Source organism: Carcharhinus amblyrhynchos, chromosome 3 (assembly GCF_965287045.1).
Source record: "Carcharhinus amblyrhynchos chromosome 3, sCarAmb.v2.hapA, whole genome shotgun sequence".
NCBI classification, from domain to species: domain Eukaryota; kingdom Metazoa; phylum Chordata; class Chondrichthyes; order Carcharhiniformes; family Carcharhinidae; genus Carcharhinus; species Carcharhinus amblyrhynchos.
In genome coordinates, this window is record NC_137326.1 from 55,895,595 (window position 1) to 55,920,301 (window position 24,707).

General features: G+C 43.8%; 1 protein-coding gene across 1 annotated transcript in view; it reads right to left on the reverse strand.

Annotated features, from left to right (window-relative positions):
* The window catches only part of LOC145339630 (cullin-associated NEDD8-dissociated protein 1-like), a 53,836-nt gene extending 36,934 nt beyond the window's left edge, over window positions 1-16,902 (reverse strand). Inside the window, exons 1-4 of the mRNA XM_080184143.1 lie at window positions 16,739-16,902; window positions 11,438-11,581; window positions 7,399-7,553; window positions 4,195-4,318 (exon numbers count right to left, since the gene is read on the reverse strand). Coding sequence (XP_080040269.1) covers window positions 4,195-4,318; window positions 7,399-7,553; window positions 11,438-11,581; window positions 16,739-16,806 — 491 coding nt within the window. The 5' untranslated portion in view covers window positions 16,807-16,902. The remainder of the gene's footprint in view (window positions 1-4,194; window positions 4,319-7,398; window positions 7,554-11,437; window positions 11,582-16,738) is intronic.
* Between the last annotated feature and the right edge of the window lie 7,805 nt (window positions 16,903-24,707).

Sequence of the window (24,707 nt, forward strand, 5' to 3'; positions counted from 1 at the left end):
TGAGGAAAGAGTTCTTCAGCCAGAGTGGTATATCTGTGGAACTCTTTGCTGCAGAAGGCTGTGGAGGTCAGGTCGTTGAGTGTCTTTAAGACAGAGATAGATAAGTTCTTGATTAATAAAAGGTCAGGGGTTATGAGGAAAAGACAGAAGAACGGGGATGAGAAAAATATCAGCCATGATTGAATGGCGGAGCAGACTGGATGGGCCGAGTGGTCTAATTCTACTCCTATGTCTTGTGGTCACTGCGCTATTTTAAAGAGCAAGAGCTTTCTCCCCGGTGCAAGCAAACCATATAGCACAGAGTATTCACTGCTTCTCTCCTGATCAATATGTATTCCTCAAACACCTTGTTAAAATGGTCACTTATCTCTCCTACAATCATGTGCCTGTGCGTGCAAATTGGCTGCCAGTTTTCCGGTAGCACAAGTGACTGCTATTTAAAGCATACGTTATTGATCATTAGAAACAATGGGACAACCCGAGATCCTGAAAGGAACTGTATAGTGTAGTGGGGGACAAAGGAGCACTGGATAGTGTTGGTAGCAGGCTCCAAACTGCTAAGCATGTGTGTCTGGAGATAGATGTACAAGATACAAGCAAAAATAAGTACAGTAAAATGGAGAGTTGTAACGGAAACAAGAGCCACTCAGAGTTCTGGATCTACCTTTCGCTAATGTGACTTTTACACAGTCAGAACTGAGATGATCTGCAACAGAACACAACAGCTGCCTGATTGTTGTTAAAAACTGAACTCGTTCAGGGAAGAGAACTTGACACCCTAATCTGGTCTGCCCTAGACAGGACTGAACTGTTAATGCCCCCTGCAGAGGCCTGCTGGCCAGTTGTAAAATCAACTGTCGTTAGGAGATGTTGCCATTAACTGCTCTAGGTTAACTAGATATGGGTAACCATGCCAGGGCCCATTTCCTGAAAATAATTAAAAGCTGCCCTGCAGATATCACCAGCACCCTCTCCGACCAATGCTCTCTTCCTCAGCACCAGATAACGTGGAAAACTTACGTGTCTCCTGGGAGTGTGACCTGGGTCACCGACTCTCAGGGCAAGATTGGATGGAGGCTCTAAGACTGACCTTCACAACCTCCACCTGCAGTAGAACAAGAGAGGGTCATCTCAGAACCTTTATGATATTGCGTGTTGTAGCACAAACCTACAACAGTTCCATCCTTCCCTAACCAGGATAAGGTCAACTCCTATACCTAGTCCTGCCTCAAGCTCCAAACCTTTCTTAGGATTTCTTAGATACCATCAGCCCAGCTTGAGTTGTCATGGATCCCTTGAATCAGTCCCAACCTCATGTTATTCCTCCTGCAGGACAGGAAATCTGCAGAGATCTCAGCAATATCTCTGCCTCCACCCTTCACAAACAATCCAAGTGTGGCCACACGAATAAAGATATTTATCATTTGTTGGGATGCGAGTCGTGCTCTCCTCTGAGTGGTCCAGTGCATCCCAGAATAGAACCTTTCTGAAATCTGCTCAGCGGCTGCTCTTCCATTACAACCAATATTTGTGCTTAAGGCCAGCCATTGTAGGCACTTAGGATCATTAAGGTTTATGAAATAAGGGCAGCAGTGGGCCATTTGACCCCTCAAGCCTACTCTGCCATTCAATAAGATCATGGCTAATAGGACTGTGGCTTTAACAGTACTTCCTTGCCTGTCCCCCATAACCTTTGACTACCTGATCAATCAAAAATCTGTCAAACCTGGAATATTCAACGACTCAACCGCCACTACTCAATGAGAACTCCAAACACAAATAACACTGAACGAACAAATTCCTCCTTATTTCAGTCTTAAATGGCAACCCTTATTTGTAAAAAGTCACACCAGCACCCCCTAGTTCTAGATTTCCAGCATCTTGCTCATCACTCAATCTTACACATTTCAATCACTTTTTATTCTTTTAAAAAATGAGTAAAGGTCCTCTACCCAAGATGGTTTTGCACTGATATCAGAAATGCCATAGAAAAGCAGCATAATTAGAATATTAAGTTTTGTGCAACATTCAGCACTGGATGAGCAGACATTTCTTCCAATTAAACATTCAGAATGCCAAAGCTATTGTCTTGGAATCCTCCACAAATTCCATTTTCATCCCATTCCCTGACCACAGTAAGAATGAACCAGACTGTTTGCAATCTGCATATTTTATATGTGATCAAGTAGAGTTTCCATCTCCATAAGGTCACCATCACATCTTGATAGCATTGCTCATTTCTGCACCTGCCTCAGCCCAGATCCAGCTGAAACCCTCATTGATGCCACTTGTTACTTCACTGTCGTACAGTACCTCAAATTTCAAATTCTACTCCTCACACTCTAATCCTTCCTTGCTCTTGGCCCTATCTCTGTAACCTATCAGCATTATAATTCTCATATCTTTGTTCCTCCAATTCTGGCCTCTCGTGCATAAACAACTTCTTTTATTCCCAGACCTGGTGGTGGTACTTCCAATTATAGGCCCAACTCCAAAACTGCCTCTCTAAACCTCTTCACTCCTCTGTTTCAAATGTTTCTTAAAACCTATCGCCTTGACCAAGCTTTTGCTCACCTGTAATAATGTCACCTCCTTTGGCTGCCATTTCTATTTGGCTGATTACACTTGTGAAGTATTTTGGGCTGCTTTGTTAAAAGTGCTATGCAAATAAGAGCTTGCTTTTTTTTAAAAAAAATCAGTTTTCTGGTAGGACCAATCCAGTAAATAGGTGGGTGATTATGCCATAGACATGCAAATTGTAGCTCTGCAAGGTGCTTTGTGAAAATGACAATGTCTGATTTTTGCAGGTTATGGTTATGATTTTTTGATTGAGTTTTTACTTTCTATATCACCCGACCTCTGTCTTTTCGTTGAACTTGCATTGCTTCTCAGGCAAAGGACTGGGACTGCATATCAATGTGAAAAATATAGAACATGCTCAAACATTCCCCACCCCACTTCTCCTCAGACATTAAGAACCTCTGAGCAACATCCTGGACTGACGAACTGGATCTGGTGTCAAATTCATAAGATAACACCTCGTGCAAGTTCCCATGCCAACTGATCCCAGCATTTCTCACCATTTCCTCCTTTGTATCATTCAGTGGATGTTCACCAACACCGTCCCTGTCTCCCACCATCACAATGATTACGGCTGTTGATTTTTAATGTAGACCATTATAAGAACATAAGAACATAAGAAATAGGAGCAGGAGTAGGCCATCTAGCCCTTCGAGCCTGCCCCGCCATTCAATAAGATCATGGCTGATCTGTTGTGGCTCAGTTCCACTTTCCCGCCCTCTCCCCATAACCCTTAATCCCCTCTCTTATCAAGAACCCATCAACCTGCTTCTTAAAAATATTTAGCGAGGCAGCCTCCACCACTTCAACGGGCAGAGAATTCCAGAGATTCACCACCCTTTGAGTGAAGAAGTTCCTCCTCAACTCCGTTCTAAACCATTATCTAATATGCACAACAATTGAATTTAACTCTAGGATATCTCATACAAGCTAACACCCCGTTTATACCACAGAATAAATTACTTTTAATAGTATCATCCTTGTGAGCCACTAAAAAAAATACTTGGCACAATGTCAGTTTAACAGCATGAAGAATATTACTCCGTATAACACCACACCTGTGTGTTATTAAGAACATAAGAACATAAGAAATAGGAGCAGGAGTAGGCCATCTAGCCCTTCGAGCCTGCCCCGCCATTCAATAAGATCATGGCTGATCTGTTGTGGCTCAGTTCCACTTTCCCGCCCTCTCCCCATAACCCTTAATCCCCTCTCTTATCAAAAACCCATCAACCCGCTTCTTAAAAATATTTAGCGAGGCAGCCTCCACCACTTCAATGGGCAGAGAATTCCAGAGATTCACCACCCTTTGAGTGAAGAAGTTCCTCCTCAACTCCGTTCTAAACCGCCTCCCCTTTATCTTGAGGCTGTGCCCCCTAGTCCTACTGTCTTTTTTGAGCGGGAAGAGTCTCTCCACCTCTATCCTATCCATCCCATTCATCATCTTATACGTCTCAATGAGATCTCCCCTCATTCTTCTAAACTCTAGCGAGTACAAGCCTAGTTTATTCAGCCTCTCCTCATAGCTCAACCCCCTCAACTCCGGTATCAGCCTGTTCCTTCTTCACACAATAATAATTGGAACTCCTTTGTCTATGATACTTTGTAGTTTACCTGCTCAGCATATCAGACAGTATATCCAAGGCCTCCAGCTGGACAGACACATCCTCTTGCTTGGCAATGGCACTTGTCAGGCGTCCAGTGATCTTCTTGCACACGTTGGCAGACAGAGCTAAACCTAGAACAGCAGCAAATGTTTACTGACTGCAGATACTACCGAGGGGGTTCATTTAGTTTGACAATTCTACATTTCTTTTCCCTGGCCAGTAAGCTCCAGGGCAGGGAAGAGATGTTTGTTCATTACCTTTAAGGCTTTTATTCTCAAAATTCCCACTTCTCATTGGTTTTATGCTGAGACAATTAAGTAATAATTGGGGACTTATTACCATTTTATGATAACAATCTGGTGACCTCAGAAGCTTCAAGCCCTCTGCTGGTGACCATTGGTAGACTTGAATCTTTAGTCAGTCTCATTCAGAAGTTATGAAGACTTGGCTACCATCCTAGCCTGCTGCATGGCTTCTTCTAGCACTGTGCAATGATTCTTGGACCTTGGTCGGTGCTGTCGTAGCCCTAGAGATTCAAGGCCTCAACCCATATCACTTGCAAAAACCTAAAGGGAAGGCCAGAGTAATTTTACCATCCTTTACTAGAAAGAAAATCAGTTGCTGGTCCTATCAAGTAGGAAGTCTCACAACATCAGGTTAAAGTCCAACAGGTTTATTTGGTAGTACAAGCCACCAGCTTTCAGAGCGCTGCTCCTTCATCAGGTAAGTGGGAGTTCTGTTCACAACCAGGGCATATAAAGAGACAAACTCAATTTACAAAATAATGGTTGGAATGGCCAATCAAAGCCAGATGTACAATTTAACAGGACATATTATAGGAGAGCATGTTAAACAAAATAGTTGTACTAAAATGATATAAGGAGTTTTTGAATGAACCCACAGATTAGTGAATTTCACCTTATACATTCAATCCCTCCACCAACAGTGCTGTAATGTGCATCATCTACAAAATATATGGTAGCAATTCACCAAGGCTTCTTGCAAATGCACACCCTCTACCGCCTAGAAGAACAAGGACAGACGTGAGACTATCACAACACTGCATGTTCCCCTCCAAGTCACACAGCCCCTATGACAAGGAAATATATCATCATTCCCACATCAGCACAGGGTCAAGATCGTGAATTGCCAACTAGCGGCACCACACCAGAGACTGCAGCGGTTCAAAACAACTGCTCACCACCACCCTTTCATGAACAATTTGGAGATGCTTATAAATGCTAGCTTTGTCAATGAAACCCACATCCCATGATCGAAATTAAAAAAAAGGATCCAAACAGAAAGACCCCAGGTTTATTTTCCAGTCTGTTCTAAGTTGTTGGTGGGGAAGAAAGATATCTAATGCTCCTGTTCTCAGTGACTATCCAATGACAGATGGACAATACTTGACAGGGCGAGATTTGACATCAATGCCCTCCTTGTTCCAGTATCTTGCTCGAATTCAATGTCAAGGCTCAGCTATGGCCTCTTGGTAGAAGTACCAGAAGACGGCCGGTACCTGTGAAACTGCACAGTGTCAACTGCAGAAAGAAAATTTGAGAAAGTTCTAACATTAAGCATTTCACAGCAATATATTTTGGATTGACCAGGGGTGGAGAAATTTTTCACACGCCACCTGCTCTGACAACTGGGCCGCTCCTGTCATCCACTGAGCCTTATTCATTCCCATCATAAAACAGTTCTAAAGCACAGGCCCCTTTCACAAGACGTAAGAGCTGAAATAGGCCATTCAACAAGATCACAACTGATCTGATGATAATCCTCAACTCCAATTTCTTGCCTTATCCCCATAACCCCCGATTCCCTTACAGATTAATAATCTGTCTATCTCAGCCTTGAACAGATTTAGCAGTCCAGCTTCTACAGCCATCTGTTGTGAATTCCACACATTCACTATCATCAGAAGAAATTCCTTCCCATTTTTGACTTAAGTGGCGACTCCTCACTCAGATTATGCCCTCTGGTTCTAGACTCACCCACAAGAGAAACAACCTCTCAGCATCTACCCTCTCAAGACCCTTAAGAATCATATACAACTTATTTTTCTAAAAGTTCAGCTTAGGCTTCAAGCCATCCAGAAATGTTTACAACCACAATTTATGCTGAAATCCTATTACACCATGGAGCAGCAGGATACACAGAGCTAGATCAGAGTGAAATTAGGAAACACTTCATCCACAACAAGGGGCAGTACAAATCTGGAACTCAAAAGGCTGTGAATAATCAGCCAACTAGAGCTTTCAAAACTGAGATTGATAGGCTTTTATTGGGTTAAGTCAAGGAATTTGGAGCCAATGCAGATAAATGAATGAGGCATCGGTCAGTCAGGACCTAACTGAATGGTGGGCAAAGCAGGTGTATGTTGAATAACCTACGTTGAATAGACCTACTCCTGTTCATGTTCCCAGCCACATTTACTCTGAGGTTACTGCACAAGCTTCAAGGAAAAGCAGATCATTGTTGCTCATGGGGCAGCAGTGCTGAAAGTCCGGGACTCAGCTGACTAATTATTAAATCAATATGAAAATGACAATGAGAATCAGGCTGCCACAAATGGCTCATCCAACTGAGGCAGACTCTGACTGAACTGAAGGCCAAGGTTTAACCCAGGGTTGAACCCAGGGTTGGGTCAAATTCGTTGGCTTCAGCCAGGGTGGCAGATGGGACATGATAATTGCCTCACTGACCCTCAAGAAGATAAAGGACCAAGAAAAACAATTTAACTAGGGTTGCTGCTTTGCATCGCATACCACTAACCCACTGCTGGGAATACATGCCTGTGCTTCTCAGGTGAAAGAGGATTAGGCTCATGTCACTCATGACCAAATAGCCTTCTAACAGCTCACCCACTAAAAATAGCCAACTAAGTTTGGTACTGATGATTTTGATGGCCTTGAAGTCAGAATCCAGAGAGACAACACCACAATGACAGGAAGGAAATGATAAAACACTTAGAGAAACCCATCCTCAAAACACTGAAGGAACAATTAGTTGCAGCTTGTTTGTACCACACATTCATATCCCAAGTGTCACACTTCAGAAACCATTAACAGTAATCATGTGCTTTGGTACAGAAAGTTTTGCATGTTTGGTAACAAGTTGAAAATACCCTATTGTATCAGGATTGGCAGGGGACAAATGTAAATTGAGAGAGCTTCCAAAGATTACAAGGAATGAAGGACAATCTTACCACTAGAAGCAGGAGGCAGCTCTGCAATGACAGTCTTCAGGCCAATACTGGATATGTCCCGTAGCTGCTCTTTGTCGGACAGCATGTTCGTACATAATGTGTCCACGATCGTCTCCACCTGGTATTCCTTCACCTTGCTGACCAGTGGACCCAAACTGAGCAAGTGAACAAATAAAATACTGTCACCCTGGCATTCAACACCATCGCTCTTCCCCTTTCTCTGCCTCTCCTCCCATCCCCCAACAACTCTCCATTTCTTCAGCAAGCTGCAAAAATGGTCCCACCGCAACATAAGATTACTTGTCAGATAAAGATTCCCTTCCAGTTGCTGTGAAGTGTCCTCTTTTAAGGAGTCCCAGATGACCATAGGATGTGACTGATGATCACCTGAGGATCATCACACCTCAGACAAGGGGCAAGGTTGAAAAGACGGAGCATCATGAATAACCTGGGTCGGTACAGGAATTAAACCTCTGTATCACTAACCGTTACATAAATGCTGAGATTAGACAAGCATGTAGCAAAGGTAGTGGTTTTAATGGGGCATATTAAGTTTCACATAGATTAGGATAAGCAGGCATGTGCCAGAAAGATAGTGAATTTGAGACAGATTTCTGAAATATATCTAAGAAACAACTAGTGAACAGCTCATAATAGATTTAATTAACAAAAACCAGATATAGTTAACAGTCAAATGATGCATGAAGATTTATCTAGTAGTGATCATAACACGATCAAGTTCAATGTAGTGTTTGAAAGGTAGAAAAATGAAACATTCGATATTTAGGTAGTGCTGACTTCAACATGATGACAGAAACTGTCTATAATAATCTAGACAAATATGTTAATGAGTAAAACACAGGAACATAGAAGAGGAATAGGCCATTCAGCCCAGTGAGCCTGCTCTGCCATTCAATACTATCATAGCTATTCATCCACTTCAAAGCTCCCCAACCACAATGATCCCCATAGCCCGTTATGCCATTGGTATTTAAAAATGTCAATCTCTGCTTTAAACATACACTATGACGAGTGTCCACAGCCCTGTGGGATAGAGAATTCCAAAGATCCACAACCCGGAGTTTAAAAAAAAGTTCAGTAGGGTGTCCAAAAAATTGAGATAAAAACAGCTTATATCCCAAAAATAGCGAGAGTCAAATCTGTCAGATTTCTGTTTGTAATTTAATTCTGCTGTTTGTAATTTTTATTAATGATCTGGATGAGGGTATAGTTGGGTGGATTAGTAAGTTTGCTGATGACACCAAAGTCGGTGGTGTGGTAGATTGTGAGGAAGGGTGTCATAGTTTGCAGGGTGACTTAGACAGGTTGCAGAGCTGGGCCGCGAGGTGGCGGATGGAGTTTAATGTGGAGAAGTGTGAGGTAATTCATTTCGGTAGGAGTAACAGATGTGTTCAGTATAGGGCTAATGGGAGGACTTTGAATAGTGTGGAGGAGCAGAGGGATCTAGGTGTATGTGTACATAGATCCCTGAAAGTTGGGAATCAAGTAGATAAGGTAGTTAAGAAGGCATACGGTGTCTTGGCGTTTATTGGTAGGGGGATTGAATTTAGGAGTCGCAGCGTCATGTTGCAACTGTACACAACTCTGGTGCGGCCGCACTTGGAGTACTGTGTGCAGTTCTGGTCCCCACATTACAGGAAGGAGGCTTTGGAGAGGGTGCAGAGGAGGTTTACCAGGATGTTGCCTGGTATGGAGGGGAGGTCATATGAGGAGAGACTGAGGGATTTGGGGTTGTTTTCACTGGAAAGAAGGAGGCTAAGAGGGGATCTTATTGAAACATATAAGATGATTAGAGGTTTAGATAGGGTGGATAGTGATAGCCTTTTTCCTCGGATGGAGAATGCTAGCACGAGGGGGCATGGCTTTAAATTAAGGGGTGGTAGTTATAGGACGGATGTCAGGGGTAGGTTCTTTACCCAGAGGGTGGTGAGGGATTGGAATGCCCTGCCTGCTGCGGTTGTAAACGCGCCTAGTTTGGGGGCGTTTAAGAGATCTGTGGATAGGTTTATGGACGAAAAGGGATTGGTTTAGATTAGTGGGTCAGTGTTTTTTAAAAAAAAACTGGTCGGCGCAACATCGTGGGCCAAAGGGCCTGTTCTGCGCTGTTATGTTCTATGTCTAATTACTATGGATAACAAAGAATTAACAGATAAAATGAACTTAAAACAAAAAGCATAGAAAAAATGTAAAACACAGTGAAGGGGAAAGATAGAAAGAACTGCAAGGAGTGACAAAACATAGTAAAAGATACAAAAAGAAACTTACAAGAAATGGAGTCTCTTGAAACCTACAACAGTGAAGTTGTCAATGAAAGCAAGGACATGCTAAACAATAACTTTGCACCAGTATTTACAGGAGAGGTCAACAATCTAGATATTCAAAGGAAATTATTTTTCTTTATTATTCATTCATAGAATATTAGTATTGCTGACAAGGACACATTTATTGTTCTTTCCTATTTGCCCTCAAGTGGATGGGGATGAGCCATCTTCTTGAACCCCCAAAGTCTACGTTGCGTAGATCCAATTACAATGCAGTTAGGAAGAGTGCTCCAGGATTTTAGCTGAGCAACAGTCAATGAATGGCAATACATTTCCAAATTAGGATGGTGCCTGACTTTGGGGGGGTGGGTGTGTGTGTGTGTGTGTGTGTGTGTGTGTGTGTGTGTGTGTGTGAGAGGAGGAGGAGGGAGACCTGGCAGGTGATGGCATTTTCACACATCTTCTCCTCCTTATTGGTAGGGGTCACAGCTGTTAAAGGGGGCTTGACAAGTTGCTGCAGCAGTATACAATACATGCTGCTGCCACTATGCACAGGTGATGGTGAGAATGCATCTTTAAGGTGGATGGATGGGTGGGTGGCAGTCAAGCATAAATTTATACTGCATTTACCAGTGTGAAAGTTTAATCCTCAGAATCTCATTAATCAGAACAGATTACACAGATGATGATTGTATTCCCTGAAATTTAGAAGATTGCTTCTCAGCGCCAGGGACCTGGGTTCGATTCTGTCCTTGGGTGACCGTGTGGAGTTTGTACTTTCTCCCCACGTCCACATGGGTTTCCACCAGGTGCTTCAGTTTCCTCCCACATCTATAGATGTGTAGGTTTGGTAAACACGCCTTGGTAGATGTGCAGGATGACAGGAATAGGGCAGGAGAGTGGATCTAGGTTGAGTACCTTTAAAAAAAATAGAACGGCACAGTTGTTAGCACTGCTGCCTCACAGCGACAGAGGCCAGAGTTCAATTCCAACCTTGGGGTTATGGGGATAGGGTAGGGGGAGGCAGCCTGGGTAAGATACTCTGTCAGCTGGTGCAAACTCAGTCCGCCAAATGGCTTCCTCTATGTTGGGATTCTCTTCCACAAACAGAAACTGATGTTAGTTCAATTATCAACTTTAAAGCTAAAAGTAATAGATCTTTATTAGTCAAAGGTATCAAGGAAATTGAAGCAAAGATAGATGTGTGTGGAGTCAAGATGACAGAACAGCCATGTTCTAATTGAATGGTAGAACAGGTGTGAGGGGCTAAGTGGCCTACTCCTGTTCCAATCTTCCAACGATTATATTTGAGGCAGAGTGGTAAGAGAACAAACGAGACACAGCCTTTGGACTGCACCAGTGTTAACTCTCAAGCAGAAACAGACAATGGCCTTCAATGGCAGGAATAAATCAGCATGCAAATTGCTGCTCTAATGTATCACAAAAACAGATGGAGAGCCATATTGTCACTGGTGATAATGGCAATGACTGTAATTTAATGGATTCACCATGCTGCCGTACATGCGAACACATGGCAAATACTTGCAGAGTTGCAATAACCTTACATTAATTCCCTGCTGTATAGTCAAGGACCAAGTCGATAAGTCCCATCAACACTTGTAGGCCGGAGGCTCAGGGGGAGATGAGACAATGCAATTCAATGTCACCTGTAAAGGAGAGGCTGGCAGCAGGTGACAATCAGAATCACCAGCCTAAAGCAGCATATCAGACCATTAGGTTTAGCAACTGTCACTTACCACTTCACGGCCAGGTTCTGCACCTCTCCATTTTTATCCTCCAGCAACCTGAGCAACATCTTCACCACCTTCTTCTCACTGTCATCGTCCAATTTAATGGAGTCTTTCTGCAACTCTACCATCAAGTCATTGGTGGCCATGAACCTAGACAATAGCAGACATTCATATAGATTTTCAAAACAAAACCTCTACTCCTTTGGATTATTGAAAATATCACACATGTATTTTTTTTTTTACAGATCCCAAAGTTCTTTGAAAATGTATATAAACCTCAAAAGCCTATTCTAAGAGTTTGCTGCTCTTTTAGCCTCTTGGAATGAAAATCTCCTTCCAGTAGGGAAGGGAATGGTAGTAGGGAACGTGAAATGCATCGGCAGAATATTCATAAACAACCAGACACAATGGTTAGCTGCCCACTAACCAGACACCCAGGTTGGATTCTAAGCTTGGCTGATTGTGTGCAGTTTGCACGTTCTCCCAATGCCTGTGCGGGTTTCCTCCAGGTGCTCTGGTTTCCTCCCTCAGTCCAGATGCAGGTTAGATGAATTGCCATGCTAAATTGTCTCTCAATGCAAAGACACAGGTTCAATTCTGGCTTTGGGTAACTGTCTGTGTGGCATTTTCATGTTCTTCCTGTTCTGCATTGGTTTCCATCCACAGTCCATGTATAGATTAGGTGGATTAGCCATGGTAAATTGCCCATTGTAGGTTAGGTGGATTAACAATGGTAAAAATATGCAGGGTTGTGGGGATAGGACTGGGAGGGGAGGGGGGCAGATTCTTATCTTGTTTAATTTCTGAGGGAGAAATGAAGCACTGAGTAGACAAGGGGATATTGATACATTAGAATTGTTAATAACATACTGGCACAACACTAGGCCTCAGAGCTCAAGACTCATGGCTTTATTACTTTTTACTACGTGGCAGCAGTCTGAAATCATACCCTTGCTTGTTACAAATTTATCACCTATTCAACCTATCAGTTGGGACAGGGGGCTGTTCTCAAAAATCACACCACTGTAACAGGCAGGCATCAATCTTGATGTTGTGGTGGGCGTATTGATCAGCGTGCTTGTATCCTAATGCAATTGCATGTCAAAGTACAAGCACATCAACACATTTAACCTATTCAGTGTATTCAGCGTGCGATAAGAGGGTATGTAATTGGGAGACTTATGAAAAAGATGACCCTCACTATTACCTGTGATACGAAGGATGGGTTATTTATGCCCAAGTACCATTAAAGGCAGGGAACTTTATGTCAGCAGTCAAGAGCTAGCTCGTATTACAACTTGGCTCTTTGGATTTAGTGGCTAGGTCAAGAGACAGTGGCCTAAAGTGCATTGCTGTTCCTGCTTACCTTCATACAATGTCTATAAAACCAGCTGTAAGTTTAATTCCAGCATTTGTGTATTTACACAACTAGTTGCAACAATTGGTAAGTCACAATTTAAAAAAAAAATTCTTTGGCCTGAGTCATTGGCAATGCCAGAATTTTTCTACCTATTTCTACTTTCCCTGAACTTCGATTTGATATGCCTTCAGTGTATGCTGGGCCATTCAGAGGCCAGTCAGGAGCGAAGCATCTTAAAGTGGCGCTGGAGTGACATGTAGGTCAAGACCTTGGGTTTAATTCTCTAAAGAACACAAATGAACCAGTTCAGTTCATTTTTCTTTGAAAAGCAACAAATCTAAAAGCTTCATGGCCATTTACTTATACTGTACCAACTTTTTATTTCCAAATTTTATAAACTGGCTTATTAGTCTAGCCCTCTATATTACCAATTTATAAGTGGCCAAAATAAGGCTTTAGTAGGCAAAAGGGATCAAACATGTCCACTTGCAGCATTTCACTACTGCACTCATTAGATGAGATTTCTGATAAGTTTGTACAGCACTCAGGCGATATAAAAGCTTTGAATGTGCTCAGTGAGACAGTTGGCTGCCAGAACAGACTACAGTCACCTCTGTCTCCTCAGAAAATGAACTGCCCAGGAAGCATTTTGGGATTCTGTTAGAAAGCTATTGAGACTTTACCTGCGACTCAGCTAGTAGCACTTTTGTCTCTGAGCAAAATGGTTGCGGGTTCCCAAATGCCACTGTGCAGTCATGTGAAATCATAGGAACTGTACAATACAAAGAGGCCATTTGGCCCATCAAGTCTGCACCAACCACAATCTCACCCAGGCCCTACCCTCATATCCCTACATATTTACCCACTAATCCCTCTAACCTATGCATCTCAGGACACTAAGGCCAATTTTTTAGCATGGCCAATCAACCTAACCCACTCATCTTTGGACTGTGGGAGGAAACCGAAGCACCCAGAAGAAAACCCATGCAGACACGAGGAGAATGTGCAAACTCCACACAGACACAGTGGCCCAAGCCAGGAATCGAATCCAGGTCCCTGGAGCTGTGAAGCAGCAGTGCTAACCACTGTGCTACCGCGCCGCCCACGGCACACTAAACCAAAACCCCACCACACAGGTAGTAGCAAAAGATTTCCTGGTGCTATTTCAAAGAGCGGGAAAGTTCTTCCAGCACCCTGACCAGTATTATCAATCATCACAAACAAATTATGATTATTTCACTGCTATTTGTGGTGGCCTGTTGTGTGCAAATTGACTACTGCATTTCCTACATTACTAGCATTTCGTTGCTGGCAAAGTGTTTTGGGATGTACTGTGGCTGTGAAAGGCATTAAATAAATGCAAGTTCATTCTTTCTTCACAGAAATAAAAAAGTTATTTGTATTAAAGCTCAATTTCAAGTAAAGCGAGAAACAATTAGTAAAAAAAATGCAAATATTTTGAAGAAATTCCTGCCAAAACTCTTGAAAGGACAGGAAAAGGAGAAAATGTGGCATTTAGAAATCAAACCCTACAGTGTAGAAGGACACTATTCGGCCTATCAGGTTTGCACCAACAACAATCCCACATGGGCCTTATCACCATAGCCCCACAGATTTACCCCACTAATTCCTCTAACCTACACATCCCAGGTCATTAAGGGGCAATTTAGCATGGACAATGCAACTAACCCACACATCTTTGGACCATGGGAGGAAACTGGAGCACCCAGAGGAAACCCACACAGACACAGAACGTGTAAACTTCACACAGTGACCCCACGGCAGTAATCAAACCCAGGTTGCTGGCGCTCTGAGGCAGCAGTGCTAACCACTGTGCCACCCATTCTATTCAAGAATCACAAGAGTTCAAAACCTTTGTACAGCCTTGTGGACATTTTTGGTTCGTTTTGCCTACAAAAGCCTTAACTCAGCCACTTACAGATTGATGGTGGATAGCTCTTTTAGTTGATTGCAAATAAGAACATAAGAAATAGGAGCAGGAGTAGGCCAACTAGCCCTTCGAGCCTGCCCCGCCATTCAATAAGATCATGGCTGATCTGTCGTGGCTCAGTTCCACATTCCCGCCCTCTCCCCATAACCCTTAATCCCCTCGCTTATCAAAAACCCATCAACCCGCGTCTTAAAAATATTTAGCGAGGTAGCCTCCACCACTTCAACGGGCAGAGAATTCCAGAGATTCACCACCCTTTGAGTGAAGAAGTTCCTCCTCAACTCTGTTCTAAACCGCCCCCCCTTTATCTTGAGGCTGTGCCCCCTAGTCCTGCTATCCTTTCTGAGCGGGAAGAGTCTCTCCACCTCTATCCTATCCATCCCATTCATCATCTTATACGTCTCAATGAGATCTCCCCTCATTCTTCTAAACTCAAACGAGTACAAGCCTAATTTATTCAGCCTCTCCTCATAGCTCAACCCCCTCAACTCCGGCATCAGCCTAGTAAACCTCCTCTGCACTCCCTCCAAGGCCAAAATATCCTTGCGTAAGTACGGCGCCCAAAACTGCACACAGTACTTCAGCTGCGGCCTCACCAATGCCCTATACAGCCGCAGCAAGACCTTCCTACTTTTATATTCAATCCCCCTCGCGATGAAGGCCAGCATCCCATTCGCCTTCCTGACCACCTGCTGCACCTGCAAGCTGGGTTTTTGCGCCTTATGCACAAGGACCCCGAGGTCCCTCTGCACTGTCGCCTGCTGCAGTTTTTCTCCACGTAATTAATAATCCTTCCTACCATTATTCCTACCAAAGTGGACCACCTCGCACTTGCCAACATTAAATTCCATTTGCCATTTCCTGGCCCATTCGCCCAGCCTATCTAGATCCTTCTGCAGACTCTCCACACCCTCCGCACAATTTGCCTTTCCACCAATTTTGGTGTCATCAGCAAATTTCGACACCCTACACTCGGTTCCCTCCTCCAGATCATCTATATAAATGGTAAATAGCTGAGGCCCCAGCACCGACCCCTGGGGCACTCCACTAGTCACCATCTACCAATCCGAATAGCACCCATTGACCCCCACTCTCTGCCTCCTATTTGACAACCAGTCCTCTATATTATGAATTATATATTATATAATTATATATTTAAATTATATAATCTATAAATTATAGATCCTGGACCTGTAATACCGAGCCAACAGCAGGTTTTCTGTGGGTGCTCTGGTTTCCTTCCACAGTCGAAAGGACACACTGGTTGGGTGTACTGGCTGTGCTAAATTCCCCCTCAATGTACCTGAACAGGTGCCGGAATGTGGCAACTATGGGATTTTCAGTTACTTTATTGCAGTGTAAATATAAGCCTACTTGTTATACTATTAAACATTGTTTTAAAAGTTGAAAGTAATCAATTAATATCAATGACTGCTTCTCTTTCTCTACACCAATGCTTGGCAAAAACACTCAAACACAAAGATAACACTACGTAACATGTACAGCAGCTCACAAACTCACTTCTGCATAGGATGCATTTTAGGAGAAGGCCCTTGATATCTCATATACATTGTGAACCATAATGTGAACACAACCCCCGTGAACACCAACCCAGTGTCGCAAAATTGAACTGATTCAATGGCGTGAAATTATGATATAAGCAGTTCTGTACATAGCTGCAGGCTGCAACAACGAGGTGATCATAAGTCTCACACTCCACTTTGCGAAATGCAGCATGGTGCCGACAGAAGGAACACCCCAAATGATGTTTTGTGTAAAGTTGAGGAGGATGCAATGTTGGAGTTAGACATGAACAAAAGCAGCCACCCTCCCAAAGCACTGGCACAGCAAAGTACAATCCACACACACAAAGCCGCGAGTGTTCAGAAATACAGCCAGAGGGAGTTGAGTTTGAGGTGGGATTTGTGGTATTTGTAGTAGTCAGGGACAGGACAATCCGTGCTTAAAGTAGGAGGCAGTGTCTCTGGCTGTTTACCTGAAGTCCTTGTCACTGGATGTCATCTTCTCCAGCAGGTTGGAGATGTGATAGGACACATTGGCCATGTTGTGCAGAGTGTAAGGCCTGACTATGAGCTGCGGACACTGACCCTGCCACCCCTCGCTGCTCTTCCATGGGAGAAGATGGCGCTCAGCCCGGCGGCCTCGCTGACGTCAGACCGGGGTGACAGGTCACTGGCAGAGACCATTACCGTCAGCAGCGCGGGGGGGAGACGTTGCCGGCGGTCCGCACCCCTCCCACTGACACCGAATGGCACCTTCCAGAGTTCACCTCAGCAACATCCAGAGAGAGGAATCTACTGAGAATGATCACTGAGAGATCTGTTAACCCAGTGAAAACACACTGACTGAGAGATCTACTGGGAATGATCACTGAGAGATCCATTAACCCACTGAAAACACACTGACTGAGAGATCTACTGGGAATGATCACTGAGAGATCTATTAACCCACTGAAAACACACTGACTGAGAGATCTACTGGGAATGATCACTGAGAGATCTATTAACCCACTAAAAATACACTAACTGAGAGATCCCCTGAGAAAGATCACTAAGAGATCTATTAACTCACTGAAAAGACTGACTGAGAGATCTACTGGGAATGATCACTGAGGTACCTATTAACCCACTGAAAATACACTGAGAGATCTACTAGGAATGATCACTGAGAGACCTATTAACCCACTGAAAATACACTGACTGAGAGATCTACTAGGAATGATCACTGAGAGATCTATTAATCCACTGAAAAGGCACTGACTGAGATATCTATTAGGAATGATCACTGAGAAATCTATTAACCCACTGAAAAGACACTGACTGAGAGATCTACTAGGAATGATCACTGAGAGATCTATTAATCCACTGAAAAGGCACTGACTGAGATATCTATTAGGAATGATCACTGAGAAATCTATTAACCCACTGAAAAGACACTGACTGAGAGATCTGCTAGGGATGATCACTGAGAGATATATTAACCTACTGAAGAGACACTGACTGAAATATCTATTGGGAGTGATCGCTGGGAGATCATACTAACCCACTGAAGAGACACTAACTGAGAGATCTACTAGCAATGATTACTGGAAGATCACATTAAGAAGTCTCACAACACCAGGTTAAGGTCCAACAGGTTTATTTGGTAGCACAAGCCACAAGCTTTTGGAGTGCTGCCCCCTTCATCAGGTAAGTGGGAGTTCTGTTCACAAACAGAGCATATAAAGACACAAACTCAATTTACAAAACAGTGGTTGGAATGCGAGTCTTTACAGGTAACCAAGTCTTAAAGGTACAGACAATTTGAGTGGAGAGAGGGTTAAGCACAGGTTAAAGAGATGGTGTATTGTCTCCACATCAAGACCACATTAACCCAGAGATACTGACTGAGAGATATACTGGGAATGATCACTGGGAGTTCATATTAACCCAGCAGAGACATAGAAACATGGAAACTAGAAGAAGGAGAAGGCCATTCGGCCCTTCAAGTCTGCTGCACCATCCATTTTGATCATAGTAAGAAGTCTCATAACACCGGGTTAAAGTCCAACAGGTTTATTTGGTATCACAAGCTTTCAAGTGTTGCCCCTTCATCAGATGAGTGACTCCACCTGTTGGACTTCAACCTGGTGTTGTGAGACTTCTTACTGTGCCCACTCCAATCCAACGCCAGCATTTACACATCATTTTGATCATGGCTGATCATCAAATTCAATATCCTGATCCTCCCTGCCCCCCATATCCCTTGATCCCTTTAGCCCCAAGAACTATATCTAATTTCTTCGTGAAATCAGACAACATTTTGGCCTCAACTACATTCTGTCGTAGTCAATTCCACAAATTCACCACTCTGTAGGTGAAAAGGTTTCTCCTCACCTCAGTTCCAAAAGGTTTACTCTTATCTTCAAACTATGACCCCCAGTTCTGAACTCCCCCACCATCGGGAACATTCTTTCTAAATCTACCCTGTCTAACCGTGTTGGAATTTTATAAGTTTCTATGAGATTGTCTCTCACTCTTCTAAACTCCAGTGAATATAACCCTAGCCAATTTAGTCTGTCCTTATGTGACAGACTTGCCATCCTAGGAATCAGCCTGGTAAACGTTCACTGCACTCTCTCTATAGTAAGGTCATCCTTCCTCAGATAAGGACATGAAAACTGCAGACAATACTCCAGGTGTGGCCCATGGATGCCTTATACAATTGCAGCAAAGTATCCCTATCCCTATACTCAAATCCTCTCGCTATGAAGGTGAACGTACCATTTGCCTTCTTTACAGTCTGCTGTACCTGCATGCTTACTTTCAGCGACTGATGCACGAGGACTCCAAGGTATCATTGAGTATCCACCTCTCTCAATTTATACCATTCAAGTATTAATCTGTCTTCTTATCATTTCTACCAAAGTGGATACCTCACATTTATCCACATGCCATGCACAAGCCCAGACACTCCAAACCATGCTGAAGCATCTCTGCATCCTCCTCACAGCTCACCCTCCCACCCAACTTTATATCATCTGCAAATTTGGAGATAATAACGTGAACAGTTGGCATCCTAGCGCAGATCCCTGTGGAACCCCACTAGTGACTAACTGTCAATCAGAAAAAGATTCATTTATGCCAATTCTTTGCTTCCTATCTGCTAACCAGCTGTCGCAAGACATTACCCGCAATCCCCTGTGTTTTAACTTTACATTGTAGTCTGTTACGTGAGACCTTGTCAAAAGTCTTCTGAAAGTCTAAATAAACCACATCCAGTGCTTCTTCTTGGTCAACTCTATTAGTCACTTCCTCAAAGAATTCCGATAGATCTATCAAGCATGATTTCCCTTTTGTAAATCCACGCTGACTTTATACCACTGCCTTCCAAATGCCAAGTTATGAAATCCTTGATAATGGACTCTAGCAACTTCCCCAGTACCATGACAAATTTACTGGAGTTCTATGAGGATGTGTCTAGGGCAGTGGATAGAGGAGAGCCGGTGGATGTGGTCTTTCTGGATTTTCAGAAGGCGTTTGACAAGGTACCTCACAAGAGGTTATTGCAGAAGGTCAGGGGACATAGAGTTGGGGGTAGGGTGTTAGCGTGGATAGAGGATTGGTTGTCAAATAGGAGGCAGAGAGTGGGGGTCAATGGGTGCTATTCGGATTGGCGGTTGGTGACTAGTGGGGTGCCCCAGGGGTCGGTGCTGGGGCCTCAGCTATTTACCATTTATATAGATGATCTGGAGGAGGGAACCGAGTGCAGGGTGTCGAAATTTGCTGATGACACCAAGATTGGGGGAAAGGCAAATTGTGCGGAGGGTGTGGAGAGTCTGCAGAAGGATCTAGATAGGCTGGGCGAATGGGCCAGGAAATGGCAAATGGAATTTAATGTTGGCAAGTGTGAGGTGGTCCACTTTGGTAGGAAGAATGGTAGGAAGGACTATTACTTATGTGGCGAAAAACTGCAGCAGGCGACGGTGCAGAGGGACCTCGGGGTCCTTGTGCATGAGTCGCAAAAACCCAGCTTGCAGGTGCAGCAGGTGGTCAGGAAGGCGAATGGGATGCTGGCCTTCATAGCGAGGGGGATTGAATATAAAAGTAGGGAGGTCTTGCTGCAGCTGTATAGGGCATTGGTGAGGCCGCAGCTGGAGTACTGTGTGCAGTTTTGGGCGCCGCACCTGCGCAAGGATATTTTAGCCCTGGAGGGAGTGCAGAGGAGGTTTACTAGGCTGATACCGGAGTTGAGGGGATTGAGCTATGAGGAGAGGCTGAATACACTGGGCTTGTACTCGTTAGAGTTTAGAAGAATGAGGGGAGATCTCATTGAGACGTATAAGATGATGAATGGGATGGATAGGATAGAGGTGGAGAGACTCTTCCCGCTCAAAAAAGACAGTAGGACTAGGGGGCACAGCCTCAAGATAAAGGGGAGGCGGTTTAGAACGGAGTTGAGGAGGAACTTCTTCACTCAAAGGGTGGTGAATCTCTGGAATTCTCTGCCCGTTGAAGTGGTGGAGGCTGCCTCGCTAAATATTTTTAAGAAGCGGGTTGATGGGTTCTTGATAAGAGAGGGGATTAAGGGTTATGGGGAGAGGGCGGGAAAGTGGAACTGAGCCACGACAGATCAGCCATGATCTTATTGAATGGCGGGGCAGGCTCGAAGGGCCAGATGGCCTACTCCTGCTCCTATTTCTTATGTTCTTATGTTCTTATAAGAACATAAGAACATAAGAAATAGGAGCAGGAGTAGGCCATCTAGCCCTTCGAGCCTGCCCCGCCATTCAATAAGATCATGGCTGATCTGTCGTGGCTCAGTTCCACTTTCCGGCCCTCTCCCCATAACCATACTAACGTTAGGCTCACTGGTCGATAGTTCTCTGTTTTCTCTATGCCTATCTTTTTGAATAGCGAGCTTACATTAGCTACGTTCCAATCTATAGGAACTATTCCAGAGTCCAAAGAATTTTGGAAAATATCCATCAATGAACATAAGAACATAAGAAATAGGAGCAGGAGTAGGCCATCTAGCCCTTCGAGCCTACCCCGCCATTCAATAAGATCATGGCTGATCTGTCGTGGCTCAGTTCCACATTCCCGCCCTCTCCCCATAACCCTTAATCCCCTCGCTTATCAAAAACCCATCAACCCACGTCTTAAAAATATTTAGCGAGGCAGCCTCCACCACTTCAACGGGCAGAGAATTCCAGAGATTCACCACCCTTTGAGTGAAGAAGTTCCTCCTCAACTCCGTTCTAAACCGCCCCCCCTTTATCTTGAGGCTGTGCCCCCTAGTCCTACTGTCCTTTCTGAGCGGAAAGAGTCTCTCCACCTCTATCCTATCCATCCCATTCATCATCTTATATGTCTCAATGAGATCTCCCCTCATTCTTCTAAACTCTAACGAGTACAAGCCTAGTTTATTCAGCCTCTCCTCATAGCTCAACCCCCTCAACTCTGGTATCAGCCTAGTAAACCTCCTCTGCACTCCCTGCAAGGCCAAAATATCCTTGCGTAAGTGCGGCGACCAAAACTGCACACAGTACTCCAGCTGCGGCCTCACCAATGCCTTATACAGCTGCAGCAAGACCTTCCTATTTTTATATTCAATCCCCCTCGCTATGAAGGCCAGCATCCCATTCGCCTTCCTGACCATCTGCTGCACCTGCAGGCTGGGTTTTTGCGACTCATGCACAAGGACCCCGAGGTCCCTCTGCACCGTCGCCTGCTGCAGTTTTTCGCGATGTAAGTAATAGTCCTTCCTACTATTATTCCTACCGAAGTGGACCACCTCGCACTTGCCAACATTAAATTCCATTTGCCAGTTCCTGACCCATTCACCCAGCCTATCTAGATCCTTCTGCAGACTCTCCACATCCTCCGCGCAATACGCCATACCACTAATCTTGGTGTCATCAGCAAATTTCGACACCATACACTCGGTTCCCTCCTCCAGATCATCTATATAAATGGTAAATAGCTGAGGCCCCAGCACCGACCCCTGGGGCACTCCACTAGTCACCAACCGCCAATCCGAATAGCACCCATTAACCCCCACTCTCTGCCTCCTATTTGACAACCAATCCTCTATCCACGCTAACACCCTACCCCCAGCTCCATGCCCCTTACCTTCTGCAATAACCTCTTGTGAGGTACCTTGTCAAACGCCTTCTGAAAATCAAGAAAGACCACATCCACCGGCTCTCCTCTATCCACCGCCCTAGACACATCCTCATAGAACTCCAATAAACTTGTCAGACACGACTTCCCCTTAACAAAACCATGCTGCGTCTGCTCTATCAAGCAATTCCCCTCAAGATGCCTCGCTATTTCCTCTTTGATGACGGATTCTAACATTTTACCTACAACAGACGTTAAACTAACTGACCTATAATTCCCTGCCTTTTGCTTGCCACCCTTCTTAAACAACGGCGTAACATTAGCCGTTTTCCAATCTTCCGGCGGATCTACTATTTCCAGGGCCACTTCCTTAAGTACTCTGGGATGAAGATTATCAGGACCTGGAGATTTATCCATGTTTAATCCCATCAATTTCCCCAAAAACATTTCTCTACTAATGCTGATTTCTTTCAGCTCCTCACTAAAACATGTTTCTGTTCGCACTTGTGGTACATTATTCATGTCTTTCTTTGTGAACACCGAAGAAAAGTACAAATTTAATTCCTCAGCCATTTCTCTATTCCCCATTATGAATTCTCCTTTTTCTGACTGTAAGAAGCCTACATTCATTTTTGTCATTCTGTTTCTCATTACATTTGTATGGAAACTTTTACAGTCAGTTTTTATGTTCCCTGCCAGCTTACTTTCTTATTCAATCCCTTGGTCCTCCTTTGCTGAATTTTAAGCTGCTCCCAATCCTCAGGCCTATTGCTTTTTCTTGCCAATTTGTATATTTCTTGAATCTGGTACTATCTCTAATTTCCCTTATAAGCCATGGTTTGGCCACAATTCCCTTAACACTCTTGCGCCAAACAGGAGCAAACAACTTCCGGAGTTCACTTTTTTTTTAAATGCCTGCCATTTCCTGTCCATTGTCTTCCCTTTCAATAATGTTTCCCAGTACATCATGGCCAATTCATGTCTCATACCATCATAGTTCAGGACCCAGGTCTCAGAATCAACTACATCACTATACACCTTGCCAAAGAATTTTACCATATAATGGTCACTCATCCCCAAGGATTCTGTCACAACTAAATTGCCAACTAATCCTTTCTCATTGCACAACATCCCATCCAAGATGGTCTGCTCCCTTGTTAATTCCTCAACATATTGCTCCAGAAAACCATCCCGTTTGTGCTCCAGAAATTCCTCCTTGTGCTGTGACTAATTTGACTCTCCTAATCTATATGCAGATGAAAGTCACCCATAATCAGAGATGTTCCTTTAACACATGCATCTCTGATTTCCAGTCTAGTGCTATTCCCAACAATATCACTACAGTTTGGTGATCTGTACACCACCCCCACCAATGATTTTTGCCCCTTGTTGTTCCTTAACTCCACCTGTACAGATTCCACATCATTTATGCCAATATCTTTCCTCAATATTGTATCAATATCATCTTTAATCAACAATGCAACTCCACCACCTTTTCCTGTCTTCTGTCCTTCCTAAACACTGAATAGCACTCAATTTTCAGTTCCCATCCTTGGTCACCTTGGAGCCATATCTCCGCAATGCCAACTATATCATACTCCTTTACATCTATCTGTGCAAGTAATTAATCCATTTTGTTTTGAATGTTCCAAGCATTCAGGTACAAAGTGAGCACTTTTAACATTTCTTTTCCTTTTTCTACTTTTTTTAAAACTTGGCCTTTATCTGACTCTAGCCCCTGATTTCTCTGCCTATCACTTTGCTTATTTTCCTTACTGTCTTTTCCTCTTGTTCTTAATTCCCTCTGCTCTGAATACTTGCAAAGGTTCCCATCCCCCTGCCATATTAGTTTAAACCCTTCCCAACCACTCTAGCAAGTACCCCCTCCCCCCAAGATATGAGTCTTAATCCTGCCCAGGTGTAAACCAGCAGAGACAGAGAGATCTACTGGGAATGATCACTGAGAGATCTATTAACCCACCGAAAAACACTGAGAGATCTACTGCTAAAGATCGCTTAGAGATCATATTAACCCAGCAAACGCATTGACTGGGAATGATCACTGAGAAATCATATTGACCCGCCATAGACAGTGACTTTTGGGTCTATTGGGAATGATCACTGAGAGACCATATTAACCCAGAGAAGACACATTGACTAGGAGATCTACTGGGAATGACCCCTGAGATATATTAATCCACCTGAGACATGGACTGAGAGACCTACTGGGAATGATCACTGGGAGAGCATATTAACCAAGCAGAGACACTGACTGAGGAAGGGATCATTGGGAGATCATATTAACCCAAGTGATAACATCAACTGAGCAAGCGATCTACT